Here is a 27870-nt window from a genome sequence, read left to right on the forward strand (position 1 = left end):
AGGGGCACAATTTGCCCTCTTTTAAATGGGAAGAGGGAGCTTGGCTTCCCAGAAGCGAAGAGGAGGAGGGGGGTCGCCTTTAAGATCAAGCGGAGGAGGGGGCAGAGAGTGCGTTTCCATCGCGCCTGGGCCAGCGCGGTGACCACCTCCGTGGAGCCCATGGAGGTGGATCCACCTGCAGATGAGCCCATGGAGGTGGATCCACCTCCAGATGAGCCCATGGAGGTGGATCCGCCTGCGGCACAGCTGGCCTGGCACCACACCACCGTGCCAGGCCCCGCATCGGCGCCGTCCCACCGCCGCTGGTCCAGGCGCTCGGCTCCCTACCCGCTGCGCGGCCCCCGCCCCCAGCATTAGCTGGGTGGCATGAGTTTCCATCAGCTCCTCCTCCGAGCCTCCTGGGGAGCCAAGTTCTCCTCTTCCCATTTAAATGCTGCAGGAGTTACAGTTTAGTTCTTGTTGTTGTTGTTGATTTTAGTGGTTAGTGTTAGGAGTAGGTTATTGTTCGTATGTTAGAGTTAGGCATAGGTTACTTGTAGTCTTTTAGTGTTAGGCATAGGTTCCTGTTCTTGAGTTAGAGTTAGGCATAGGTTACTTGTAGTCTTTTAGTGTTAGGCATAGGTTCCTGTTCATACTTGACAGTTAGGGGTAGATTGCTGGTGTCGAGTGGCAGTGAGCAGCGCTCACTCGGTAAGCACACGCCTGATTGATCATCGGAAGACATGAGTGCGAGTGCCGTGAGCACGGAGGCCCGATGGCATCTTGGATGGATTGAATTTCCAGCTTGTGACTTTTGTGTTGCAGACCGTCGAGGAGCAGAGTGTGAGTGGCTGCGCCGTTGCGTTGGGCCCCAGGAGAACAGTGTGTGAGTGTGTGTCGAGCATCCTGCGTGGCCGTTGCCAGGTAGGTGTGCCTTCCTTTGCAGTAAGCAGTGCTTAGGCGTGAGCCCAGCTCATCGCCCTGTCCTCAGCAGATGGGCTTTCTGCGTGCTTTATTGCTGTGCTTGGTGCCGTACGGCACAGCAGCAGCAAGGCCGTGAACACGTACGTACCCAGGTAGATGCAAATGTGCAAGTGATGGTATGAATACTATTGTTGTTAGTGGTACTGAGACAGTGGTCGTGCGTGTGTGATCAAGCTCAGGGAGAAGTTGATTCTTGCCTGTTCAGCTCTTGCTGACGTGCAAGTTTGGCGTCCCTCCTTGTGGTTGGGTCGGAAGACCAAGGCTATCTTGAGAGCACGTCTGTGAGTCAGGCTGGGAGTTTTTGCTAGCAGGAAGTCGCACCGTCGGAGCGCACGAATGGAATGATGGCTCTCGTTTGCCCCTTGTAGAAAGCAGCCTCCTGGAGAGCAGCAGAGCAGCAGGCTGTCTGCGCTATGGCCGCTGAGCTGCATTTCTCGCCCCCTGAGATCCCTGAGCCCACGCTGATGGAGAACGTGCTGCGCTACGGCCTCTTCTTTGGAGCCGTTTTCCAGCTTGTGTGCATGTTGGCCATAATGCTGCCAGTTCCCAAGTGCCCAGAGACAGTAAGTAGCGCTCTGTTTGATAGAGGTTGATAGAAGTGCTGAGGAAATGGGCTGGGAGGGAAGCAGCTGGAGCCGTTGCCTACGGTAGCGCGCCGCGGCATTGCTGAGAGTGCGGCAGTTTGTTCTGTGCTTCCTTGGGCGTGCGTGCTGTTCCTGGTGGCATGCAAGGAGCCTGGAGGTGCAAGCTGATCTTATCGTCGTGCTGCTGCTGCTTCTGTGGCCTGTGAGTGGCAGGCAGGGCGTCCCCCTGTGCAGGGACTGCCTTGCAGGCAAGGCCTGTAGACTGTAGCTTCCGTGGGATTTTGGGGAACAAGAGAGAGGTGGAGTTTCTGTTGTGCCCTGATGTCAGGAAGGCAATGTGCAGCGCTGGCACCCAAAGCTGCCCAGTCAGGTGACTTGAGCTCCCAAAGCGAGCTGTCAGGCAATTGTCAGAAAGTTCCCTGACTGTTTGTGAATGGATTCCTGCAGGACTCGGACGGCTTGGAGTCTAAGACTTGGGAGACGGTGAAGAAACCAAAGGCAAGTGCTGCACAGCTAAGCAAGAAAGGCAAGAAGGAAAGCAAAAAGAAACGGTGAGGGCTTGAGCGCTAAGCCTCAAAGGCCAAAGGGAGCAGCGGGAATGCTTCGTGAGAGGTGCTCCAAAGGCAGCGCACTGTACGTCTGGTTTTGTGGCGTGGCCGTGCTTTCCCTTGCATGGACATTGGAGAGGAACTGAGGAAGCTGGAAGGGCTTCTGATGCGTGACCAACAAATCGGACTTTGCCTGTGCGGGATTTCATGTCTGGCAAGAGCTGGGGACGCTGCATTCCTTCAGGGTCCTTCAGCTCGATAGCTGTTTCAGAATGTTGATGATGAGGTGAACTTACCGCATGTCGTTGGTCATGAGCGGTATCCAGGCTATTTTATTTTCTGTTGACATATCTACAAAATGCAACCCAAATCCCTTAGTTTAAAATAAAAGGGAAAGAAACCTTTTCAACCTGGTGCTGCCTCTTTCAGTAGCTGGTCAAAACATGCCTGGCTTGGGCTGGCAGTGGCAGGGCGATGAACCGGCCGGCTTCACGTCCCTCCCTGGAGATGGAGCTGCTTTTCCCGCGTTTCCATGTTGGTCTTCCCAAGGGGTGGCCTTTCAGCCAAAGCGTAAGTGCCAGCGAAGAGTGTGAGCATCAGCTTGCTCTGTGAGGAGTGAGAGAAACAAAAGGAGAGGAAGCAGCGCGCGAGGAAGAAAGGTGTCCCTGCACTCAGCCCCTTGAGCTTGTCCCTCCAGCTTGCCTGGTGGCTTTTCCAGCCTTCTGTAGCACTGACTGTTCCTGCTTGCCCTGGGAAGGCCAGCTGCAGCTGCGGGCAGCCGTGGCCTGCACGTCAGGCTGCCGTTGAGCCGCGAGGAGTTCAAGTGCGGGTGGGCTGGTGTGAAGAGCAGCGCTGGGAGTGGGGCAGGAGCAGAGGGCAGCGGGAGGGCTGCAGGTGAGCGTGCCTCGGGCCCAGAGCTCAGGCGTGAGCCAGGAGGGCAGCGAGCCGTGCTGCGCTGCTTCAGCTGCAATGGCTTCGAGCGCGTCATGGGCAGCGGCGCGTGTGGAGCGTCTGGGTGCTGCGAGGGCACCTTGCTGAGCCGGAGCCTGAGAGAGGGGAGGAGAGGAGAGCAGAGGCTGCACGTCAAGAGTGTCTGCCTGCCATTTTGGATTGGCGCGTCGGCGTCTTCCTCCTTCCACGAAGGAGCCTGCACGGTGCACTGGGTCCAGCGTGCTACACGGCACTGCCTTCTGCTGCCTGCCTGCCTGCCTGCCCGCCTGCCTGCTGCACTGCTGGAGAGGAAAGAGCGGACTGTGGGGCTGCGTGCAGCCAAGGAGCTGGCTGCAAAGGAGGCAAACGGAGTATTGAGGAGCGGTTAGTGCGTGTTAGGTTTGGGTGTGGATGCAGCGGGGGCTGAGTCAGCTCCATCAGCTCCTCGGGGCTGGGGCCAAGGCCGGTGCGTGGGGCTGCGCTGCGGGCAGGAGGGCTGCGGGGCTGGGGCAGTGGTGTGGGTGCAGCACATGGGGCCGTGAGAGGGCGTGCAGCAGGGAGGGCGTTGGGCCCGAGCTGCGCTCGTGTTTGTCGCAGCACAGGTGCTGCAGGGGATGGCAGGAGCGCAGAGCAGAGCGGGGAGAGCCGGGCTGTATGAAGGCCAGGGCATGAAATCTTTCCTTGGCAGCTACGGAGCTGCTGAGCTTTTCCGCCAAGTCTTCAGACTGTGGGGTGATAAGGCTCCGCAGCAAAGCCAGCCGGGCCCTCCTGATACTTGGGGCTTAGGAAAGGGCAAAACAAATCAGTGTCTTTCAAGAGCACAAAGCAGTGAAGCACAGCACAAGCCATTTATTGCCTGCTTAGGTGATCTTCTCCAGGCATGTCCATTGGAGGTGTGCAGACTGAGTGTGGACAGAAAGCAAACAGAAGAGACGGGAGGGGAGGGGAGGGGAGGGGAGGGGAGGGGAGGGGAGGGGAGGGGAGGGGAGGGGAGGAGAGGGGAGGGGAGGGGAGAGGCATGGCGGAGCGGGGAGGGGAAGAAAGTAAGAAATGAAAGAAAAAGGGAAACGTGAAGGGGAAGAGAGAAAGAGAAAAGGAAAGGAAGAGAAAAAAGAAGCAAGGAAAAGGAAAGAAAGGCAAAGGAAAGCAAAAGGGGGAAAAGGCAGAAAAGGAGAAGAAGACAAGTTGCATGCCGCCGGCGCCACCCGAGGGGAATCCGGCAGCGGACCCCCCCAGCTGCCGCTCCCCCTCCTCCAGGCCCCAGGCCGCCCTCAGCAACGTGACGCCGCAGGCGGTTGGTAGGGCCGGGGCAGGAAGTGCTTCGTGCCGGCGGAGAGCACTTCCGGGGCAGCGCGGCATGGCGGCGCCGGGCTGGTGAGCGGGGCCGGGAGGAGCGGGCTGTGTGCTGGGAGCGGGGTCGGGCCTGGGTGCGGGGGCATGGAGGGGCGCTCGGGGGAGGAGCTGGCGGTGCTGCCGGCACGCAGAGGCGATGCGTGCGGCGCCGGCGAGTGGTGCGGGGTCGGGGGGCAGCTTCCTCTCAGGGAAGGCCGTGCGAGTGCGGAGCTGTGTTGGTGTTTGGGGTGTGTGAAGGAGGAGGCCCCGTAGGGCCTAGTTGTCGCCAGCAAAGCCCGGGCGGGCAGTGGAGCAAGGCGCGTGGGTGCTGTGTTGGCCAGAGGGTGCGGAGCTGGAAGAAGGTTTGTGAAGATGTGCTTCGTCGGGACGTCCCTTGTCGGGACGAGCCAGGGCTGCAGTTGTGTGTGATTGTGTTTGTTGCTTGGGAGAAGTGCTGCCTTAGTAGAGTGGGAGGGAGGGAGAGGGAGATTGTAAGACTGCCATCAGTCAGGAGCACGGCACGTTTCTGCCTGCTTGGCTCATGCTGTTGTGCGGGTCCCCGCGAAGCATCGGTGAGCCAGGGTGGCCCCGTGTGTGTGTGCCAGCATTGTGCGCGGATGTGGAATGGAGTCAGAGTGATTGTAATGAAAATGCAGCTGGCGGTATTGATAGTAGGGAATGGTTGAATCCCCAGCCGTGAGGCGCAAGAAGAGGCGCTGGATGCTAAGGTGGAAAGCGGAGCTTGTGTGTGCCAGGAGGCAGGCGTAGTCAGGTGCGCTTTGGAGCCTGCTGTTGTTGGCGCTGGGCTCGGGAGGCCCCTGAACATGGCACTGTGTGCTGCGTGTCCCAGCCCCAACAGATTCCCGTGTGGAAGAAGGGAGAGGATGAAGGAGGCCGAGGGCCCTTTTCTCGGGGCCGGCTCCTGTGTGGCCTCTTGCTTGCCGGAGAGAAGGGCTGCCCGCTGGGCACAGGGAGCGCCTTCTAGCTGCCGTCCGGTGCCCTGTCCTGCAGCCCCCTCCTCATGCTATGTGGAACGCCATTGCCAGCAGTGCGGCTGCCATTTTAGAACCTTCGCCGCATCACAGCCGTCACCTTGGTCACCGCTGCCCCGGCCAACGCACTCGCTCTGAGAGCTCTGGCCGCCATGCCAGCAGCGAAGAGAGCGAGGGGCACAATTTGCCCTCTTTTAAATGGGAAGAGGGAGCTTGGCTTCCCAGAAGCGAAGAGGAGGAGGGGGGCCGCCCTTAAGATCAAGCGGAGGAGGGGGCAGAGAGTGCGTTTCCATCGCGCCTGGGCCAGCGCGGTGACCACCTCCGTGGAGCCCATGGAGGTGGATCCACCTGCAGATGAGCCCATGGAGGTGGATCCACCTCCAGATGAGCCCATGGAGGTGGATCCGCCTGCGGCACAGCTGGCCTGGCACCACACCACCGTGCCAGGCCCCGCATCGGCGCCGTCCCACCGCCGCTGGTCCAGGCGCTCGGCTCCCTACCCGCTGCGCGGCCCCCGCCCCCAGCATTAGCTGGGTGGCATGAGTTTCCATCAGCTCCTCCTCCGAGCCTCCTGGGGAGCCAAGTTCTCCTCTTCCCATTTAAATGCTGCGGGAGTTACAGTTTAGTTCTTGTTGTTGTTGTTGATTTTAGTGGTTAGTGTTAGGAGTAGGTTATTGTTCGTATGTTAGAGTTAGGCATAGGTTACTTGTAGTCTTTTAGTGTTAGGCATAGGTTCCTGTTCTTGAGTTAGAGTTAGGCATAGGTTACTTGTAGTCTTTTAGTGTTAGGCATAGGTTCCTGTTCATACTTGACAGTTAGGGGTAGATTGCTGGTGTCGAGTGGCAGTGAGCAGCGCTCACTCGGTAAGCACACGCCTGATTGATCATCGGAAGACATGAGTGCGAGTGCCGTGAGCACGGAGGCCCGATGGCATCTTGGATGGATTGAATTTCCAGCTTGTGACTTTTGTGTTGCAGACCGTCGAGGAGCAGAGTGTGAGTGGCTGCGCCGTTGCGTTGGGCCCCAGGAGAACAGTGTGTGAGTGTGTGTCGAGCATCCTGCGTGGCCGTTGCCAGGTAGGTGTGCCTTCCTTTGCAGTAAGCAGTGCTTAGGCGTGAGCCCAGCTCATCCCCCTGTCCTCAGCAGATGGGCTTTCTGCGTGCTTTATTGCTGTGCTTGGTGCCATACGGCACAGCAGCAGCAAGGCCGTGAACACGTACGTAGCCAGGTAGATGCAAATGTGCAACGGCGGAGCCATGTTGCGGGCGGCGGCGACGGCGCGGGGCATGAGGAGGGCGGCATCGCTGCTGCACCAGTTTCAGAGGCTTCAGAGTACGTTGGTCATAGCAGAACACAACAATGAGACTCTTACACCCATTACACTCAATGCAGTCACTGCAGCAAAACGTCTCGGAGGCGAAGTTTCCTGTTTGGTTGCTGGGACCAGTTGTGACAAGGTAGCACAAGAGCTCAGCAAGGTGCAGGGTGTTGCAAAAGTGCTTGTGGCTCAGCACGACCTATTCAAGGGATTTCTGGCAGAGGAGCTGACTCCCTTGGTTTTGGAAACTCAGAAACAATTTAAATACACTCACATTTGTGCTGGAGCATCTGCCTTTGGGAAGAATCTTATTCCCAGAGTGGCTGCGAAGCTGGATGTTGCTCCTGTTTCTGACATCATTGAGATCAAATCACCCAACACTTTTGTGAGAACTATCTATGCAGGGAATGTTCTTTGCACCGTCCAGTGTGATGAAGCAGTTAAAGTGTTTTCTGTACGGGGAACATCTTTTGAGGCTGCACCAACGAGCGGCGGCAGCGCCAGTGTGGAGAAAGTGACCCCTCCAGCACCTGTTGGTCTGTCGGAATGGATTGAGCAGAAGCTGTCAAAAAGTGACCGGCCTGAGCTTACGAGTGCAAGAGTGGTTGTATCAGGTGGAAGAGGCTTAAAGAGTGGGGAAAATTTTAAGTTGCTGTATGATCTTGCGGACCAATTGAATGCTGCAGTTGGAGCTTCCCGTGCAGCTGTAGGTGCTGGCTTTGTTCCTAATGACATGCAAGTTGGACAGACGAGTAAAATAGTAGCACCAGAACTCTATATTGCTGTGGGAATATCTGGAGCAATCCAACACTTGGCTGGGATGAAGGACAGCAAGACCATTGTTGCTATTAACAAGGATCCAGAAGCTCCAATTTTCCAAGTGGCCGACTATGGACTGGTGGCAGACTTATTTCAGGCAGTGCCTGAGATGACGGAGCTCCTGAAGAAGAAGTGAGCAACTGCAGTGGCTGCAGTTGGGCTGGGCAGTAATGACAGCACAACCCCAAGATTACTGGAGAGTACTGGTGTCAGTGTATGTTTGTGCTGGGCAGTGCTTGGTACGGGTGGAGGTGGGGACAGAGGTGGTATGAAGGAATAACAGTAATAAAGGATTGGAGTGGAAACCGGCCGGCTTCACGTCCCTTGGGAGACTTGGGAGACGGTGAAGAAACCAAAGGCAACCTGGTTCATGCAGCTCAACCTGGGCGAGGAGGTGCCCGTCATCATCCACCGGGACAACATCATCAGTGACTACAACCAGATCATCGACTACATGGAGAGGAACTTCACAGGAGGTAACGGGGGCACAGCTGCGTGCCGGGCTTCGTCTCAGCACAAACCTAGGGCAGATTTGAATGTCGGTGGCCAAATGCACCCATTTCCTCCCACAAAGGTTTGGCTCGCCCACATCCAATTCTCACGCTTTGCTATCAAGATGAAGGATTTCCAGCAGAAATCCTCAGACATCCCTTGCAAATCCTGCAAGGGGGATTTGGGAGAGCTGCAGCTGGGTTTGCCCTTCTGTCCTAGAGTCTATGCTCCCAAACTGAACCACTCCTCCCATCTCCATGGCTTGGGGAGCCCATGGTGTGCGGTGGCATCTCACCAGGCTCTGCACGCTGGGGACAGAGTGACAGAGATGCAGAGGAAGGGACGGCTGAGAGGGAACTCCTGTGTCCTCCCCTTGGAGCAGGGCTGAAGCTGGGACGCTGAGGTCCGAGGCCGCTCCTCACGCAGCTGCTTTGGCAAGTAGCATCTCCAGCCCCTTAGTCCATGTCATCCCAGATCTGCAGGCTGCCACGCTGGGATGCTCCGCTGGGAGACTTCAAAGCCCAGCACGGAGCTTTGGCTGTGGCATCAAGACTCTCGCCCCAGCATCCATCAGCCTTGCGGCAGAGGCATCAAAAACATCTCTAAATAGCTCCCCAAGCACAGGCACCATGCCAGCTCAGCTGCTGTCCTCTCCCGGCCGGCCGCCATCGTGCTCAGCAGAGGTGCCGCACTTCCTTGCCGCTGGGATGGCAGACAGACAGACAGACACCAGAGCCCCACAGAGGAGCCCTCACAGCAGCGGCCCCACAGATGGGGCAGCCCCGCGTCCCTGGTGCACACTGCTGCGTGGGGCTGCAGTCCTCACATTGCTCCGTGCTGCTGCCCGGTCCCTATGGAGAGCAGCTGACCCGGCATATGTTGGCAGCACGCTGTCCCCAGCAGGGGATGTGGGCTGACATGGCGGCAGGGAACAGCTCTGAGCACGCTGGGGATTCATGGCTCTAGCAGGAGACACTGCGCTCTGTCACAAGAGACCTGCCTCGCTCTGCCCTCATCACTTCATGCTAACGCACACACCAGCCAAACCTTGCATCTCCTTTCCTTATCCATGCCTAGCAGATCCCTGTGCGGAACAGCCTTCTCCCGTTCCCTGTGCTCTACTCTGAGGAGGCCCACACTTACGTACATGACACGACTGCTGAAGACATAACGGGATACCTGGAACACTATTTAGACGTTCCAAAGAAAATGTTTTCCATTCCTTATCCGTGCTTAACAGATCTTTGTCTGAACAGCCTCCTGGGGTTCTCCCACATCTTACTCTGAGCAGGCTCACACCTAAGTAAATAATGTAACAGTGGAAGATGTCACAGGATACCTGGAACACTGTTTATATATTCCATGAAAATGTCTGCCGTGGCACAAATGATGTATTCCTAAGTGAACCTCAGTGCCGATCACAAAGCTAACCGTTATCACAAATTTCACAGCGTGTTTGTGCCACATGATTACTGTTTTGTGTTTCATCAAACAGTTTCTTACATCACACACTTTAGTTGTCTAATAAAAAGAAAAACTGTATACAGTTTCATACAATCACACAATGGTTTGCTTTGTTTTGGGAGGGACCTCTAAGATCATCTCATTCCCAGCCCCTGCGGCACGAAGGGACACCTCCCTCTACACCAGGCTGCTCACAGCCCCATCCAGCCTGGCCCTGAAGGCCTCCCACGTGGGGACATTCACAGCCTCACTGGGCAACCTGTCCCAGTGCCTCACCAGCCTCACAGCAGGGAATTTCTTCCTAATAGCTGGTCTAAGCCTACACTCTTCCAGTTCAAAGCCATTTCCCCTTGGCGCAACCCGCCTTTATAACAAGAACCCCCCAGCTTTCCTGTAGACCCCCTTCAGTCCAGGAATGCTGCTAGAAGGTCACCTCAGGGGCTTCTCTTCCCCAAGCTGAAGAGCCCCAGCTCTCTCACCCCGTTGTCCTAGGGGAGCTGTTCCAGCCCTCGGATCATCTTTGTGGCCCCCCTCTGGACCTGCTCCAACAGCTCCATGTCCTGCTTGTGCTCAGGGCTCCACAACCACACAGTACTCCAAGTGGGGTCTCATGAGAGCAGAGGGGCACAATCGCCTCGACCTGCTGGCCACGCTTCTCTTGATGCAACCCAGGCCTCCGTCGGCCTTCTGGGCAGCAAGCACACCTTGCCAGCTCACGCCGAATCTCTCCTCAGTCCACGCTAGCAAATCCTTCTCCACGAGGCCGCTCTCAAGCCATTCTCCGCCCACCCCGTAGCCCTGCTTGACATTGCCCCGACCCAAAGGCAGGACCTTGCTCTCGGCCTCGGTGAACTTCCTGACGATGCCATGGGCCCACCTCTAACTGCGTCCACGTTCCTCTGGATAGCATCCCTTCCCTCTAACGTGTCCCCTGCACCACTCAGCTTGTATCGCCTGCAAACTTGATGAGGATGCACACGATCCCACTGTCCACGCCGCCCATAAAGACGTTCGATGGCACCGGCCCCATCACCAGTCCCAGCACCCATCCCTGAGGAATGCCACTCCTCACGGCGCTCCATGGACACTGAGCCGCTGACTGCAGCTCGGAGTGCCACCATCATCCAGCCACTTCCTCATCCAGCCCGTGCTCCATCCATCACACCCACACTCACTTGCTATCAAACGACCGCCATGCCATCTTTCAGGCTCTGCTGTGGCCATTCAATTCCTCCATGCCGCTGTCACTGCGATCTGGTGCTTTCAACACCTTGCAGGCTTTGTTCTGAAGCTTGGCAGCGTTTGGAAAGCTCGTTGTTAACGTGTCCCACTACTCTGAGAAATCTTCCTGCCCTGTCCTGTAGCCCCCTCCTCATGCTATGTGGAACGCCATGGCCAGCAGTGCGGCTGCCATTTTAGAACCTTCGCCGCATCACAGCCGTCACCTTGGTCACCGCTGCCCCGGCCAACGCACTCGCTCTGAGAGCTCTGGCCGCCATGCCAGCAGCGAAGAGAGCGAGGGGCACAATTTGCCCTCTTTTAAATGGGAAGAGGGAGCTTGGCTTCCCAGAAGCGAAGAGGAGGAGGGGGGCCGCCTTTAAGATCAAGCGGAGGAGGGGGCAGAGAGTGCGTTTCCATCGCGCCTGGGCCAGCGTGGTGACCACCTCCGTGGAGCCCATGGAGGTGGATCCACCTGCAGATGAGCCCATGGAGGTGGATCCGCCTGCGGCACAGCTGGCCTGGCACCACACCACCGTGCTGGCTTTGTTCCTAATGACATGCAAGTTGGACAGACGAGTAAAATAGTAGCACCAGAACTCTATATTGCTGTGGGAATATCTGGAGCAATCCAACACTTGGCTGGGATGAAGGACAGCAAGACCATTGTTGCTATTAACAAGGATCCAGAAGCTCCAATTTTCCAAGTGGCCGACTATGGACTGGTGGCAGACTTATTTCAGGCAGTGCCTGAGATGACGGAGCTCCTGAAGAAGAAGTGAGCAACTGCAGTGGCTGCAGTTGGGCTGGGCAGTAATGACAGCACAACCCCAAGATTACTGGAGAGTACTGGTGTCAGTGTATGTTTGTGCTGGGCAGTGCTTGGTACGGGTGGAGGTGGGGACAGAGGTGGTATGAAGGAATAACAGTAATAAAGGATTGGAGTGGAAACCGGCCGGCTTCACGTCCCTTGGGAGACTTGGGAGACGGTGAAGAAACCAAAGGCAACCTGGTTCATGCAGCTCAACCTGGGCGAGGAGGTGCCCGTCATCATCCACCGGGACAACATCATCAGTGACTACAACCAGATCATCGACTACATGGAGAGGAACTTCACAGGAGGTAACGGGGGCACAGCTGCGTGCCGGGCTTCGTCTCAGCACAAACCTAGGGCAGATTTGAATGTCGGTGGCCAAATGCACCCATTTCCTCCCACAAAGGTTTGGCTCGCCCACATCCAATTCTCACGCTTTGCTATCAAGATGAAGGATTTCCAGCAGAAATCCTCAGACATCCCTTGCAAATCCTGCAAGGGGGATTTGGGAGAGCTGCAGCTGGGTTTGCCCTTCTGTCCTAGAGTCTATGCTCCCAAACTGAACCACTCCTCCCATCTCCATGGCTTGGGAGCCCATGGTGTGCGGTGGCATCTCACCAGGCTCTGCACGCTGGGGACAGAGTGACAGAGATGCAGAGGAAGGGACGGCTGAGAGGGAACTCCTGTGTCCTCCCCTTGGAGCAGGGCTGAAGCTGGGACGCTGAGGTCCGAGGCCGCTCCTCACGCAGCTGCTTTGGCAAGTAGCATCTCCAGCCCCTTAGTCCATGTCATCCCAGATCTGCAGGCTGCCACGCTGGGATGCTCCGCTGGGAGACTTCAAAGCCCAGCACGGAGCTTTGGCTGTGGCATCAAGACTCTCGCCCCAGCATCCATCAGCCTTGCGGCGGAGGCATCAAAAACATCTCTAAATAGCTCCCCAAGCACAGGCACCATGCCAGCTCAGCTGCTGTCCTCTCCCGGCCGGCCGCCATCGTGCTCAGCAGAGGTGCCGCACTTCCTTGCCGCTGGGATGGCAGACAGACAGACAGACACCAGAGCCCCACAGAGGAGCCCTCACAGCAGCGGCCCCACAGATGGGGCAGCCCCGCGTCCCTGGTGCACACTGCTGCGTGGGGCTGCAGTCCTCACATTGCTCCGTGCTGCTGCCCGGTCCCTATGGAGAGCAGCTGACCCGGCATATGTTGGCAGCACGCTGTCCCCAGCAGGGGATGTGGGCTGACATGGCGGCAGGGAACAGCTCTGAGCACGCTGGGGATTCATGGCTCTAGCAGGAGACACTGCGCTCTGTCACAAGAGACCTGCCTCGCTCTGCCCTCATCACTTCATGCTAACGCACACACCAGCCAAACCTTGCATCTCCTTTCCTTATCCATGCCTAGCAGATCCCTGTGCGGAACAGCCTTCTCCCGTTCCCTGTGCTCTACTCTGAGGAGGCCCACACTTACGTACATGACACGACTGCTGAAGACATAACGGGATACCTGGAACACTATTTAGACGTTCCAAAGAAAATGTTTTCCATTCCTTATCCGTGCTTAACAGATCTTTGTCTGAACAGCCTCCTGGGGTTCTCCCACATCTTACTCTGAGCAGGCTCACACCTAAGTAAATAATGTAACAGTGGAAGATGTCACAGGATACCTGGAACACTGTTTATATATTCCATGAAAATGTCTGCCGTGGCACAAATGATGTATTCCTAAGTGAACCTCAGTGCCGATCACAAAGCTAACCGTTATCACAAATTTCACAGCGTGTTTGTGCCACATGATTACTGTTTTGTGTTTCATCAAACAGTTTCTTACATCACACACTTTAGTTGTCTAATAAAAAGAAAAACTGTATACAGTTTCATACAATCACACAATGGTTTGCTTTGTTTTGGGAGGGACCTCTAAGATCATCTCATTCCCAGCCCCTGCGGCACGAAGGGACATCTCCCTCTACACCAGGCTGCTCACAGCCCCATCCAGCCTGGCCCTGAAGGCCTCCCACGTGGGGACATTCACAGCCTCACTGGGCAACCTGTCCCAGTGCCTCACCATCCTCACAGCAGGGAATTTCTTCCTAATAGCTGGTCTAAGCCTACACTCTTCCAGTTCAAAGCCATTTCCCCTTGGCGCTACCCGCCTTTATAACAAGAACCCCCCAGCTTTCCTGTAGACCCCCTTCAGTCCAGGAATGCTGCTAGAAGGTCACCTCAGGGCCTTCTCTTCCCCAAGCTGAAGAGCCCCAGCTCTCTCACCCCGTTGTCCTAGGGGAGCTGTTCCAGCCCTCGGATCATCTTTGTGGCCCCCCTCTGGACCTGCTCCAACAGCTCCATGTCCTGCTTGTGCTCAGGGCTCCACAACCACACAGTACTCCAAGTGGGGTCTCATGAGAGCAGAGGGGCACAATCGCCTCAACCTGCTGGCCACGCTTCTCTTGATGCAACCCAGGCCTCCGTCGGCCTTCTGGGCAGCAAGCACACCTTGCCAGCTCACGCCGAATCTCTCCTCAGTCCACGCTAGCAAATCCTTCTCCACGAGGCCGCTCTCAAGCCATTCTCCGCCCACCCCGTAGCCCTGCTTGACATTGCCCCGACCCAAAGGCAGGACCTTGCTCTCGGCCTCGGTGAACTTCCTGACGATGCCATGGGCCCACCTCTAACTGCGTCCACGTTCCTCTGGATAGCATCCCTTCCCTCTAACGTGTCCCCTGCACCACTCAGCTTGTATCGCCTGCAAACTTGATGAGGATGCACACGATCCCACTGTCCACGCCGCCCATAAAGACGTTCGATGGCACCGGCCCCATCACCAGTCCCAGCACCCATCCCTGAGGAATGCCACTCCTCACGGCGCTCCATGGACACTGAGCCGCTGACTGCAGCTCGGAGTGCCACCATCATCCAGCCACTTCCTCATCCAGCCCGTGCTCCATCCATCACACCCACACTCACTTGCTATCAAACGACCGCCATGCCATCTTTCAGGCTCTGCTGTGGCCATTCAATTCCTCCATGCCGCTGTCACTGCGATCTGGTGCTTTCAACACCTTGCAGGCTTTGTTCTGAAGCTTGGCAGCGTTTGGAAAGCTCGTTGTTAACGTGTCCCACTACTCTGAGAAATCTTCCTGCCCTGTCCTGTAGCCCCCTCCTCATGCTATGTGGAACGCCATGGCCAGCAGTGCGGCTGCCATTTTAGAACCTTCGCCGCATCACAGCCGTCACCTTGGTCACCGCTGCCCCGGCCAACGCACTCGCTCTGAGAGCTCTGGCCGCCATGCCAGCAGCGAAGAGAGCGAGGGGCACAATTTGCCCTCTTTTAAATGGGAAGAGGGAGCTTGGCTTCCCAGAAGCGAAGAGGAGGAGGGGGGCCGCCTTTAAGATCAAGCGGAGGAGGGGGCAGAGAGTGCGTTTCCATCGCGCCTGGGCCAGCGCGGTGACCACCTCCGTGGAGCCCATGGAGGTGGATCCACCTGCAGATGAGCCCATGGAGGTGGATCCGCCTGCGGCACAGCTGGCCTGGCACCACACCACCGTGCTGGCTTTGTTCCTAATGACATGCAAGTTGGACAGACGAGTAAAATAGTAGCACCAGAACTCTATATTGCTGTGGGAATATCTGGAGCAATCCAACACTTGGCTGGGATGAAGGACAGCAAGACCATTGTTGCTATTAACAAGGATCCAGAAGCTCCAATTTTCCAAGTGGCCGACTATGGACTGGTGGCAGACTTATTTCAGGCAGTGCCTGAGATGACGGAGCTCCTGAAGAAGAAGTGAGCAACTGCAGTGGCTGCAGTTGGGCTGGGCAGTAATGACAGCACAACCCCAAGATTACTGGAGAGTACTGGTGTCAGTGTATGTTTGTGCTGGGCAGTGCTTGGTACGGGTGGAGGTGGGGACAGAGGTGGTATGAAGGAATAACAGTAATAAAGGATTGGAGTGGAAACCGGCCGGCTTCACGTCCCTTGGGAGACTTGGGAGACGGTGAAGAAACCAAAGGCAACCTGGTTCATGCAGCTCAACCTGGGCGAGGAGGTGCCCGTCATCATCCACCGGGACAACATCATCAGTGACTACAACCAGATCATCGACTACATGGAGAGGAACTTCACAGGAGGTAACGGGGGCACAGCTGCGTGCCGGGCTTCGTCTCAGCACAAACCTAGGGCAGATTTGAATGTCGGTGGCCAAATGCACCCATTTCCTCCCACAAAGGTTTGGCTCGCCCACATCCAATTCTCACGCTTTGCTATCAAGATGAAGGATTTCCAGCAGAAATCCTCAGACATCCCTTGCAAATCCTGCAAGGGGGATTTGGGAGAGCTGCAGCTGGGTTTGCCCTTCTGTCCTAGAGTCTATGCTCCCAAACTGAACCACTCCTCCCATCTCCATGGCTTGGGAGCCCATGGTGTGCGGTGGCATCTCACCAGGCTCTGCACGCTGGGGACAGAGTGACAGAGATGCAGAGGAAGGGACGGCTGAGAGGGAACTCCTGTGTCCTCCCCTTGGAGCAGGGCTGAAGCTGGGACGCTGAGGTCCGAGGCCGCTCCTCACGCAGCTGCTTTGGCAAGTAGCATCTCCAGCCCCTTAGTCCATGTCATCCCAGATCTGCAGGCTGCCACGCTGGGATGCTCCGCTGGGAGACTTCAAAGCCCAGCACGGAGCTTTGGCTGTGGCATCAAGACTCTCGCCCCAGCATCCATCAGCCTTGCGGCGGAGGCATCAAAAACATCTCTAAATAGCTCCCCAAGCACAGGCACCATGCCAGCTCAGCTGCTGTCCTCTCCCGGCCGGCCGCCATCGTGCTCAGCAGAGGTGCCGCACTTCCTTGCCGCTGGGATGGCAGACAGACAGACAGACACCAGAGCCCCACAGAGGAGCCCTCACAGCAGCGGCCCCACAGATGGGGCAGCCCCGCGTCCCTGGTGCACACTGCTGCGTGGGGCTGCAGTCCTCACATTGCTCCGTGCTGCTGCCCGGTCCCTATGGAGAGCAGCTGACCCGGCATATGTTGGCAGCACGCTGTCCCCAGCAGGGGATGTGGGCTGACATGGCGGCAGGGAACAGCTCTGAGCACGCTGGGGATTCATGGCTCTAGCAGGAGACACTGCGCTCTGTCACAGGAGACCTGCCTCGCTCTGCCCTCATCACTTCATGCTAACGCACACACCAGCCAAACCTTGCATCTCCTTTCCTTATCCATGCCTAGCAGATCCCTGTGCGGAACAGCCTTCTCCCGTTCCCTGTGCTCTACTCTGAGGAGGCCCACACTTACGTACATGACACGACTGCTGAAGACATAACGGGATACCTGGAACACTATTTAGACGTTCCAAAGAAAATGTTTTCCATTCCTTATCCGTGCTTAACAGATCTTTGTCTGAACAGCCTCCTGGGGTTCTCCCACATCTTACTCTGAGCAGGCTCACACCTAAGTAAATAATGTAACAGTGGAAGATGTCACAGGATACCTGGAACACTGTTTATATATTCCATGAAAATGTCTGCCGTGGCACAAATGATGTATTCCTAAGTGAACCTCAGTGCCGATCACAAAGCTAACCGTTATCACAAATTTCACAGCGCGTTTGTGCCACATGATTACTGTTTTGTGTTTCATCAAACAGTTTCTTACATCACACACTTTAGTTGTCTAATAAAAAGAAAAACTGTATACAGTTTCATACAATCACACAATGGTTTGCTTTGTTTTGGGAGGGACCTCTAAGATCATCTCATTCCCAGCCCCTGTGGCACGAAGGGACACCTCCCTCTACACCAGGCTGCTCACAGCCCCATCCAGCCTGGCCCTGAAGGCCTCCCACGTGGGGACATTCACAGCCTCACTGGGCAACCTGTCCCAGTGCCTCACCAGCCTCACAGCAGGGAATTTCTTCCTAATAGCTGGTCTAAGCCTACACTCTTCCAGTTCAAAGCCATTTCCCCTTGGCGCTACCCGCCTTTATAACAAGAACCCCCCAGCTTTCCTGTAGACCCCCTTCAGTCCAGGAATGCTGCTAGAAGGTCACCTCAGGGCCTTCTCTTCCCCAAGCTGAAGAGCCCCAGCTCTCTCACCCCGTTGTCCTAGGGGAGCTGTTCCAGCCCTCGGATCATCTTTGTGGCCCCCCTCTGGACCTGCTCCAACAGCTCCATGTCCTGCTTGTGCTCAGGGCTCCACAACCACACAGTACTCCAAGTGGGGTCTCATGAGAGCAGAGGGGCACAATCGCCTCGACCTGCTGGCCACGCTTCTCTTGATGCAACCCAGGCCTCCGTCGGCCTTCTGGGCAGCAAGCACACCTTGCCAGCTCACGCCCAATCTCTCCTCAGTCCACGCTAGCAAATCCTTCTCCACGAGGCCGCTCTCAAGCCATTCTCCGCCCACCCCGTAGCCCTGCTTGACATTGCCCCGACCCAAAGGCAGGACCTTGCTCTCGGCCTCGGTGAACTTCCTGACGATGCCATGGGCCCACCTCTAACTGCGTCCACGTTCCTCTGGATAGCATCCCTTCCCTCTAACGTGTCCCCTGCACCACTCAGCTTGTATCGCCTGCAAACTTGATGAGGATGCACACGATCCCACTGTCCACGCCGCCCATAAAGACGTTCGATGGCACCGGCCCCATCACCAGTCCCAGCACCCATCCCTGAGGAATGCCACTCCTCACGGCGCTCCATGGACACTGAGCCGCTGACTGCAGCTCGGAGTGCCACCATCATCCAGCCACTTCCTCATCCAGCCCGTGCTCCATCCATCACACCCACACTCACTTGCTATCAAACGACCGCCATGCCATCTTTCAGGCTCTGCTGTGGCCATTCAATTCCTCCATGCCGCTGTCACTGCGATCTGGTGCTTTCAACACCTTGCAGGCTTTGTTCTGAAGCTTGGCAGCGTTTGGAAAGCTCGTTGTTAACGTGTCCCACTACTCTGAGAAATCTTCCTGCCCTGTCCTGTAGCCCCCTCCTCATGCTATGTGGAACGCCATGGCCAGCAGTGCGGCTGCCATTTTAGAACCTTCGCCGCATCACAGCCGTCACCTTGGTCACCGCTGCCCCGGCCAACGCACTCGCTCTGAGAGCTCTGGCCGCCATGCCAGCAGCGAAGAGAGCGAGGGGCACAATTTGCCCTCTTTTAAATGGGAAGAGGGAGCTTGGCTTCCCAGAAGCGAAGAGGAGGAGGGGGGCCGCCTTTAAGATCAAGCGGAGGAGGGGGCAGAGAGTGCGTTTCCATCGCGCCTGGGCCAGCGCGGTGACCACCTCCGTGGAGCCCATGGAGGTGGATCCACCTGCAGATGAGCCCATGGAGGTGGATCCGCCTGCGGCACAGCTGGCCTGGCACCACACCACCGTGCTGGCTTTGTTCCTAATGACATGCAAGTTGGACAGACGAGTAAAATAGTAGCACCAGAACTCTATATTGCTGTGGGAATATCTGGAGCAATCCAACACTTGGCTGGGATGAAGGACAGCAAGACCATTGTTGCTATTAACAAGGATCCAGAAGCTCCAATTTTCCAAGTGGCCGACTATGGACTGGTGGCAGACTTATTTCAGGCAGTGCCTGAGATGACGGAGCTCCTGAAGAAGAAGTGAGCAACTGCAGTGGCTGCAGTTGGGCTGGGCAGTAATGACAGCACAACCCCAAGATTACTGGAGAGTACTGGTGTCAGTGTATGTTTGTGCTGGGCAGTGCTTGGTACGGGTGGAGGTGGGGACAGAGGTGGTATGAAGGAATAACAGTAATAAAGGATTGGAGTGGAAACCGGCCGGCTTCACGTCCCTTGGGAGACTTGGGAGACGGTGAAGAAACCAAAGGCAACCTGGTTCATGCAGCTCAACCTGGGCGAGGAGGTGCCCGTCATCATCCACCGGGACAACATCATCAGTGACTACAACCAGATCATCGACTACATGGAGAGGAACTTCACAGGAGGTAACGGGGGCACAGCTGCGTGCCGGGCTTCGTCTCAGCACAAACCTAGGGCAGATTTGAATGTCGGTGGCCAAATGCACCCATTTCCTCCCACAAAGGTTTGGCTCGCCCACATCCAATTCTCACGCTTTGCTATCAAGATGAAGGATTTCCAGCAGAAATCCTCAGACATCCCTTGCAAATCCTGCAAGGGGGATTTGGGAGAGCTGCAGCTGGGTTTGCCCTTCTGTCCTAGAGTCTATGCTCCCAAACTGAACCACTCCTCCCATCTCCATGGCTTGGGAGCCCATGGTGTGCGGTGGCATCTCACCAGGCTCTGCACGCTGGGGACAGAGTGACAGAGATGCAGAGGAAGGGACGGCTGAGAGGGAACTCCTGTGTCCTCCCCTTGGAGCAGGGCTGAAGCTGGGACGCTGAGGTCCGAGGCCGCTCCTCACGCAGCTGCTTTGGCAAGTAGCATCTCCAGCCCCTTAGTCCATGTCATCCCAGATCTGCAGGCTGCCACGCTGGGATGCTCCGCTGGGAGACTTCAAAGCCCAGCACGGAGCTTTGGCTGTGGCATCAAGACTCTCGCCCCAGCATCCATCAGCCTTGCGGCGGAGGCATCAAAAACATCTCTAAATAGCTCCCCAAGCACAGGCACCATGCCAGCTCAGCTGCTGTCCTCTCCCGGCCGGCCGCCATCGTGCTCAGCAGAGGTGCCGCACTTCCTTGCCGCTGGGATGGCAGACAGACAGACAGACACCAGAGCCCCACAGAGGAGCCCTCACAGCAGCGGCCCCACAGATGGGGCAGCCCCGCGTCCCTGGTGCACACTGCTGCGTGGGGCTGCAGTCCTCACATTGCTCCGTGCTGCTGCCCGGTCCCTATGGAGAGCAGCTGACCCGGCATATGTTGGCAGCACGCTGTCCCCAGCAGGGGATGTGGGCTGACATGGCGGCAGGGAACAGCTCTGAGCACGCTGGGGATTCATGGCTCTAGCAGGAGACACTGCGCTCTGTCACAAGAGACCTGCCTCGCTCTGCCCTCATCACTTCATGCTAACGCACACACCAGCCAAACCTTGCATCTCCTTTCCTTATCCATGCCTAGCAGATCCCTGTGCGGAACAGCCTTCTCCCGTTCCCTGTGCTCTACTCTGAGGAGGCCCACACTTACGTACATGACACGACTGCTGAAGACATAACGGGATACCTGGAACACTATTTAGACGTTCCAAAGAAAATGTTTTCCATTCCTTATCCGTGCTTAACAGATCTTTGTCTGAACAGCCTCCTGGGGTTCTCCCACATCTTACTCTGAGCAGGCTCACACCTAAGTAAATAATGTAACAGTGGAAGATGTCACAGGATACCTGGAACACTGTTTATATATTCCATGAAAATGTCTGCCGTGGCACAAATGATGTATTCCTAAGTGAACCTCAGTGCCGATCACAAAGCTAACCGTTATCACAAATTTCACAGCGCGTTTGTGCCACATGATTACTGTTTTGTGTTTCATCAAACAGTTTCTTACATCACACACTTTAGTTGTCTAATAAAAAGAAAAACTGTATACAGTTTCATACAATCACACAATGGTTTGCTTTGTTTTGGGAGGGACCTCTAAGATCATCTCATTCCCAGCCCCTGTGGCACGAAGGGACACCTCCCTCTACACCAGGCTGCTCACAGCCCCATCCAGCCTGGCCCTGAAGGCCTCCCACGTGGGGACATTCACAGCCTCACTGGGCAACCTGTCCCAGTGCCTCACCAGCCCCACAGCAGGGAATTTCTTCCTAATAGCTGGTCTAAGCCTACACTCTTCCAGTTCAAAGCCATTTCCCCTTCGCCTTTATAACAAGAACCCCCCAGCTTTCCTGTAGACCCCCTTCAGTCCAGGAATGCTGCTAGAAGGTCACCTCAGGGCCTTCTCTTCCCCAAGCTGAAGAGCCCCAGCTCTCTCACCCCGTTGTCCTAGGGGAGCTGTTCCAGCCCTCGGATCATCTTTGTGGCCCCCCTCTGGACCTGCTCCAACAGCTCCATGTCCTGCTTGTGCTCAGGGCTCCACAACCACACAGTACTCCAAGTGGGGTCTCATGAGAGCAGAGGGGCACAATCGCCTCGACCTGCTGGCCACGCTTCTCTTGATGCAACCCAGGCCTCCGTCGGCCTTCTGGGCAGCAAGCACACCTTGCCAGCTCACGCCGAATCTCTCCTCAGTCCACGCTAGCAAATCCTTCTCCACGAGGCCGCTCTCAAGCCATTCTCCGCCCACCCCGTAGCCCTGCTTGACATTGCCCCGACCCAAAGGCAGGACCTTGCTCTCGGCCTCGGTGAACTTCCTGACGATGCCATGGGCCCACCTCTAACTGCGTCCACGTTCCTCTGGATAGCATCCCTTCCCTCTAACGTGTCCCCTGCACCACTCAGCTTGTATCGCCTGCAAACTTGATGAGGATGCACACGATCCCACTGTCCACGCCGCCCATAAAGACGTTCGATGGCACCGGCCCCATCACCAGTCCCAGCACCCATCCCTGAGGAATGCCACTCCTCACGGCGCTCCATGGACACTGAGCCGCTGACTGCAGCTCGGAGTGCCACCATCATCCAGCCACTTCCTCATCCAGCCCGTGCTCCATCCATCACACCCACACTCACTTGCTATCAAACGACCGCCATGCCATCTTTCAGGCTCTGCTGTGGCCATTCAATTCCTCCATGCCACTGTCACTGCGATCTGGTGCTTTCAACACCTTGCAGGCTTTGTTCTGAAGCTTGGCAGCGTTTGGAAAGCTCGTTGTTAACGTGTCCCACTACTCTGAGAAATCTTCCTACATAAAGCTGTCCTCCTCATCCTGCCCTAGGGAGAAGAACGAGAAGGCATTCAGGATTTAGCATAGGAGGTGCGGCTCCTTTCCTCGAGCGCTGCCTGCCTCATTTGCGGCCGGCTCCATTGGGGACGATTCCCCTGCTCAGATGTGGACGGAGGGCCAGAGAGCGCGGCTGTGCGCTTCGAGCCTCTCGTCGCCTAACAAGCTCGCACTGAAGCAGTTCTATTTTTCTGCAGGGAATCACACATCATAACATCCTTAGACGTTAGAGTGGAGGGGACCTTTGGAGCTCATTGCGTCCAGCCGCCCCGCAACAAAGAGGGACACCACAGCTCCATCAGGTCGCTCAGGGCCCGGGCCAGCCTGGCCTGGAAACACTCCAGGTGCCCCAATCCCTCCTTCCCCCCACATTGCCGGCCAAGTGCTGCTGTCAGGAGCTCCTGGCACCTACGGAACACTCTCAGAATCACGCCCACGCCACACGTATCCCGCTGGACAAGAGCCTCTCTGCTGCAGCAGTGCCATACCTCCCCAGCCCGGCTGCCCAACCACACCAGGACCGCGCTCTGCACTAAAAGGAACCCTCCTCCTTCCCCGCTCCCCCACGCTTCCCCGTACGGTCCCTCCACATAAGGCCCGTTGAGTCCGACTCCAGGCTGCACACAGAACGCCTCAGTTCAGACCCCCGTCTGACATCCTCGTTCCGATGCCCCTCCAACTCGGGCTGCCTGCTGGGCACAGGGAGTGCCTTCTAGCTGCCGTCTGGTGCCCTGTCCTGCAGCCCCCTCCTCATGCTATGTGGAACGCCATTGCCAGCAGTGCGGCTGCCATTTTAGAACCTTCGCCGCATCACAGCCGTCACCTTGGTCACCGCTGCCCCGGCCAACGCACTCGCTCTGAGAGCTCTGGCCGCCATGCCAGCAGCGAAGAGAGCGAGGGGCACAATTTGCCCTCTTTTAAATGGGAAGAGGGAGCTTGGCTTCCCAGAAGCGAAGAGGAGGAGGGGGGTCGCCTTTAAGATCAAGCGGAGGAGGGGGCAGAGAGTGCGTTTCCATCGCGCCTGGGCCAGCGCGGTGACCACCTCCGTGGAGCCCATGGAGGTGGATCCACCTGCAGATGAGCCCATGGAGGTGGATCCACCTCCAGATGAGCCCATGGAGGTGGATCCGCCTGCGGCACAGCTGGCCTGGCACCACACCACCGTGCCAGGCCCCGCATCGGCGCCGTCCCACCGTCGCTGGTCCAGGCGCTCGGCTCCCTACCCGCTGCGCGGCCCCCGCCCCCAGCATTAGCTGGGTGGCATGAGTTTCCATCAGCTCCTCCTCCGAGCCTCCTGGGGAGCCAAGTTCTCCTCTTCCCATTTAAATGCTGCGGGAGTTACAGTTTAGTTCTTGTTGTTGTTGTTGATTTTAGTGGTTAGTGTTAGGAGTAGGTTATTGTTCGTATGTTAGAGTTAGGCATAGGTTACTTGTAGTCTTTTAGTGTTAGGCATAGGTTCCTGTTCTTGAGTTAGAGTTAGGCATAGGTTACTTGTAGTCTTTTAGTGTTAGGCATAGGTTCCTGTTCATACTTGACAGTTAGGGGTAGATTGCTGGTGTCGAGTGGCAGTGAGCAGCGCTCACTCGGTAAGCACACGCCTGATTGATCATCGGAAGACATGAGTGCGAGTGCCGTGAGCACGGAGGCCCGATGGCATCTTGGATGGATTGAATTTCCAGCTTGTGACTTTTGTGTTGCAGACCGTCGAGGAGCAGAGTGTGAGTGGCTGCGCCGTTGCGTTGGGCCCCAGGAGAACAGTGTGTGAGTGTGTGTCGAGCATCCTGCGTGGCCGTTGCCAGGTAGGTGTGCCTTCCTTTGCAGTAAGCAGTGCTTAGGCGTGAGCCCAGCTCATCGCCCTGTCCTCAGCAGATGGGCTTTCTGCGTGCTTTATTGCTGTGCTTGGTGCCGTACGGCACAGCAGCAGCAAGGCCGTGAACACGTACGTACCCAGGTAGATGCAAATGTGCAAGTGATGGTATGAATACTATTGTTGTTAGTGGTACTGAGACAGTGGTCGTGCGTGTGTGATCAAGCTCAGGGAGAAGTTGATTCTTGCCTGTTCAGCTCTTGCTGACGTGCAAGTTTGGCGTCCCTCCTTGTGGTTGGGTCGGAAGACCAAGGCTATCTTGAGAGCACGTCTGTGAGTCAGGCTGGGAGTTTTTGCTAGCAGGAAGTCGCACCGTCGGAGCGCACGAATGGAATGATGGCTCTCGTTTGCCCCTTGTAGAAAGCAGCCTCCTGGAGAGCAGCAGAGCAGCAGGCTGTCTGCGCTATGGCCGCTGAGCTGCATTTCTCGCCCCCTGAGATCCCTGAGCCCACGCTGATGGAGAACGTGCTGCGCTACGGCCTCTTCTTTGGAGCCGTTTTCCAGCTTGTGTGCGTGTTGGCCATAATGCTGCCAGTTCCCAAGTGCCCAGAGACAGTAAGTAGCGCTCTGTTTGATAGAGGTTGATAGAAGTGCTGAGGAAATGGGCTGGGAGGGAAGCAGCTGGAGCCGTTGCCTACGGTAGCGCGCCGCGGCATTGCTGAGAGTGCGGCAGTTTGTTCTGTGCTTCCTTGGGCGTGCGTGCTGTTCCTGGTGGCATGCAAGGAGCCTGGAGGTGCAAGCTGATCTTATCGTCGTGCTGCTGCTGCTTCTGTGGCCTGTGAGTGGCAGGCAGGGCGTCCCCCTGTGCAGGGACTGCCTTGCAGGCAAGGCCTGTGGACTGTAGCTTCCGTGGGATTTTGGGGAACAAGAGAGAGGTGGAGTTTCTGTTGTGCCCTGATGTCAGGAAGGCAATGTGCAGCGCTGGCACCCAAAGCTGCCCAGTCAGGTGACTTGAGCTCCCAAAGCGAGCTGTCAGGCAATTGTCAGAAAGTTCCCTGACTGTTTGTGAATGGATTCCTGCAGGACTCGGACGGCTTGGAGTCTAAGACTTGGGAGACGGTGAAGAAACCAAAGGCAAGTGCTGCACAGCTAAGCAAGAAAGGCAAGAAGGAAAGCAAAAAGAAACGGTGAGGGCTTGAGCGATAAGCCTCAAAGGCCAAAGGGAGCAGCGGGAATGCTTCGTGAGAGGTGCTCCAAAGGCAGCGCACTGTACGTCTGGTTTTGTGGCGTGGCCGTGCTTTCCCTTGCATGGACATTGGAGAGGAACTGAGGAAGCTGGAAGGGCTTCTGATGCGTGACCAACAAATCGGACTTTGCCTGTGCGGGATTTCATGTCTGGCAAGAGCTGGGGACGCTGCATTCCTTCAGGGTCCTTCAGCTCGATAGCTGTTTCAGAATGTTGATGATGAGGTGAACTTACCGCATGTCGTTGGTCATGAGCGGTATCCAGGCTATTTTATTTTCTGTTGACATATCTACAAAATGCAACCCAAATCCCTTAGTTTAAAATAAAAGGGAAAGAAACCTTTTCAACCTGGTGCTGCCTCTTTCAGTAGCTGGTCAAAACATGCCTGGCTTGGGCTGGCAGTGGCAGGGCGATGAACCGGCCGGCTTCACGTCCCTCCCTGGAGATGGAGCTGCTTTTCCCGCGTTTCCATGTTGGTCTTCCCAAGGGGTGGCCTTTCAGCCAAAGCGTAACTGCTAGCGGAGCGTGTGAGCATCAGCTTGCTCTGTGAGGAGTGAGAGAAACAAAAGGAGAGGAAGCAGCGCGCGAGGAAGAAAGGTGTCCCTGCACTCAGCCCCTTGAGCTTGTCCCTCCAGCTTGCCTGGTGGCTTTTCCAGCCTTCTGTAGCACTGACTGTTCCTGCTTGCCCTGGGAAGGCCAGCTGCAGCTGCGGGCAGCCGTGGCCTGCACGTCAGGCTGCCGTTGAGCCGCGAGGAGTTCAAGTGCGGGTGGGCTGGTGTGAAGAGCAGCGCTGGGAGTGGGGCAGGAGCAGAGGGCAGCGGGAGGGCTGCAGGTGAGCGTGCCTCGGGCCCAGAGCTCAGGCGTGAGCCAGGAGGGCAGCGAGCCGTGCTGCGCTGCTTCAGCTGCAATGGCTTCGAGCGCGTCATGGGCAGCGGCGCGTGTGGAGCGTCTGGGTGCTGCGAGGGCACCTTGCTGAGCCGGAGCCCGAGAGAGGGGAGGAGAGGAGAGCAGAGGCTGCACGTCAAGAGTGTCTGCCTGCCATTTTGGATTGGCGCGTCGGCGTCTTCCTCCTTCCACGAAGGAGCCTGCACGGTGCACTGGGTCCAGCGTGCTACACGGCACTGCCTTCTGCTGCCTGCCTGCCTGCCTGCCCGCCTGCCTGCTGCACTGCTGGAGAGGAAAGAGCGGACTGTGGGGCTGCGTGCAGCCAAGGAGCTGGCTGCAAAGGAGGCAAACGGAGTATTGAGGAGCGGTTAGTGCGTGTTAGGTTTGGGTGTGGATGCAGCGGGGGCTGAGTCAGCTCCATCAGCTCCTCGGGGCTGGGGCCAAGGCCGGTGCGTGGGGCTGCGCTGCGGGCAGGAGGGCTGCGGGGCTGGGGCAGTGGTGTGGGTGCAGCACATGGGGCCGTGAGAGGGCGTGCAGCAGGGAGGGCGTTGGGCCCGAGCTGCGCTCGTGTTTGTCGCAGCACAGGTGCTGCAGGGGATGGCAGGAGCGCAGAGCAGAGCGGGGAGAGCCGGGCTGTATGAAGGCCAGGGCATGAAATCTTTCCTTGGCAGCTACGGAGCTGCTGAGCTTTTCCGCCAAGTCTTCAGACTGTGGGGTGATAAGGCTCCGCAGCAAAGCCAGCCGGGCCCTCCTGATACTTGGGGCTTAGGAAAGGGCAAAACAAATCAGTGTCTTTCAAGAGCACAAAGCAGTGAAGCACAGCACAAGCCATTTATTGCCTGCTTAGGTGATCTTCTCCAGGCATGTCCATTGGAGGTGTGCAGACTGAGTGTGGACAGAAAGCAAACAGAAGAGACGGGAGGGGAGGGGAGGGGAGGGGAGGGGAGGGGAGGGGTGGGGAGGGGAGGGGAGAGGCATGGCGGAGCGGGGAGGGGAAGAAAGTAAGAAATGAAAGAAAAAGGGAAACGTGAAGGGGAAGAGAGAAAGAGAAAAGGAAAGGAAGAGAAAAAAGAAGCAAGGAAAAGGAAAGAAAGGCAAAGGAAAGCAAAAGGGGGAAAAGGCAGAAAAGGAGAAGAAGACAAGTTGCATGCCGCCGGCGCCACCCGAGGGGAATCCGGCAGCGGACCCCCCCAGCTGCCGCTCCCCCTCCTCCAGGCCCCGGGCCGCCCCCAGGCCGCCCTCAGCAACGTGACGCCGCAGGCGGTTGGTAGGGCCGGGGCAGGAAGTGCTTCGTGCCGGCGGAGAGCACTTCCGGGGCAGCGCGGCATGGCGGCGCCGGGCCGGTGAGCGGGGCCGGGAGGAGCGGGCTGTGTGCTGGGAGCGGGGTCGGGCCTGGGTGCGGGGGCATGGAGGGGCGCTCGGGGGAGGAGCTGGCGGTGCTGCCGGCACGCAGAGGCGATGCGTGCGGCGCCGGCGAGTGGTGCGGGGTCGGGGGGCAGCTTCCTCTCAGGGAAGGCCGTGCGAGTGCGGAGCTGTGTTGGTGTTTGGGGTGTGTGAAGGAGGAGGCCCCGTAGGGCCTAGTTGTCGCCAGCAAAGCCCGGGCGGGCAGTGGAGCAAGGCGCGTGGGTGCTGTGTTGGCCAGAGGGTGCGGAGCT

General features: G+C 57.1%; 4 protein-coding genes across 22 annotated transcripts in view; 3 read left to right on the forward strand and 1 right to left on the reverse strand.

Annotated features, from left to right (window-relative positions):
- LOC125701498 (oxidative stress-responsive serine-rich protein 1-like) overlaps window positions 1-27870 on the reverse strand; it is a 99231-nt gene that overhangs the window by 11414 nt on the left and 59947 nt on the right. The window lies entirely within an intron of this gene.
- On the forward strand, window positions 807-2953 carry LOC125701502 (protein MANBAL-like). The gene is made up of 3 exons (XM_048963618.1): window positions 807-903; window positions 1332-1526; window positions 1995-2953. Exons 2-3 carry the CDS (start codon window positions 1377-1379, stop codon window positions 2100-2102), a joined length of 258 nt encoding a protein of 85 aa, XP_048819575.1. The 5' UTR covers window positions 807-903; window positions 1332-1376; the 3' UTR covers window positions 2103-2953.
- LOC125701501 (protein MANBAL-like) lies at window positions 807-25903 on the forward strand. Of its 3 annotated transcripts, none has more exons than XM_048963617.1 (4): window positions 4341-4399; window positions 6327-6425; window positions 24505-24699; window positions 25168-25903. In XM_048963617.1, exons 3-4 carry the CDS (start codon window positions 24550-24552, stop codon window positions 25273-25275), a joined length of 258 nt encoding a protein of 85 aa, XP_048819574.1. In that variant the 5' UTR covers window positions 4341-4399; window positions 6327-6425; window positions 24505-24549; the 3' UTR covers window positions 25276-25903. The 3 variants fall into 3 exon arrangements, with proteins under 3 accessions (XP_048819573.1, XP_048819574.1, XP_048819572.1); XM_048963615.1 differs by lacking the exon at window positions 6327-6425 and adding an exon at window positions 23978-24076; XM_048963616.1 differs by lacking the exons at window positions 4341-4399; window positions 6327-6425 and adding an exon at window positions 807-903.
- LOC125701495 (electron transfer flavoprotein subunit alpha, mitochondrial-like) lies at window positions 6419-19249 on the forward strand. Its single transcript, XM_048963590.1, has one exon. The coding sequence runs from the start codon at window positions 6582-6584 to the stop codon at window positions 7620-7622; it is 1041 nt and encodes a 346-aa protein (XP_048819547.1). The 5' UTR covers window positions 6419-6581; the 3' UTR covers window positions 7623-19249.

This window comes from Lagopus muta, chromosome 16 (assembly GCF_023343835.1).
Source record: "Lagopus muta isolate bLagMut1 chromosome 16, bLagMut1 primary, whole genome shotgun sequence".
Lineage (NCBI taxonomy): Eukaryota > Metazoa > Chordata > Aves > Galliformes > Phasianidae > Lagopus > Lagopus muta.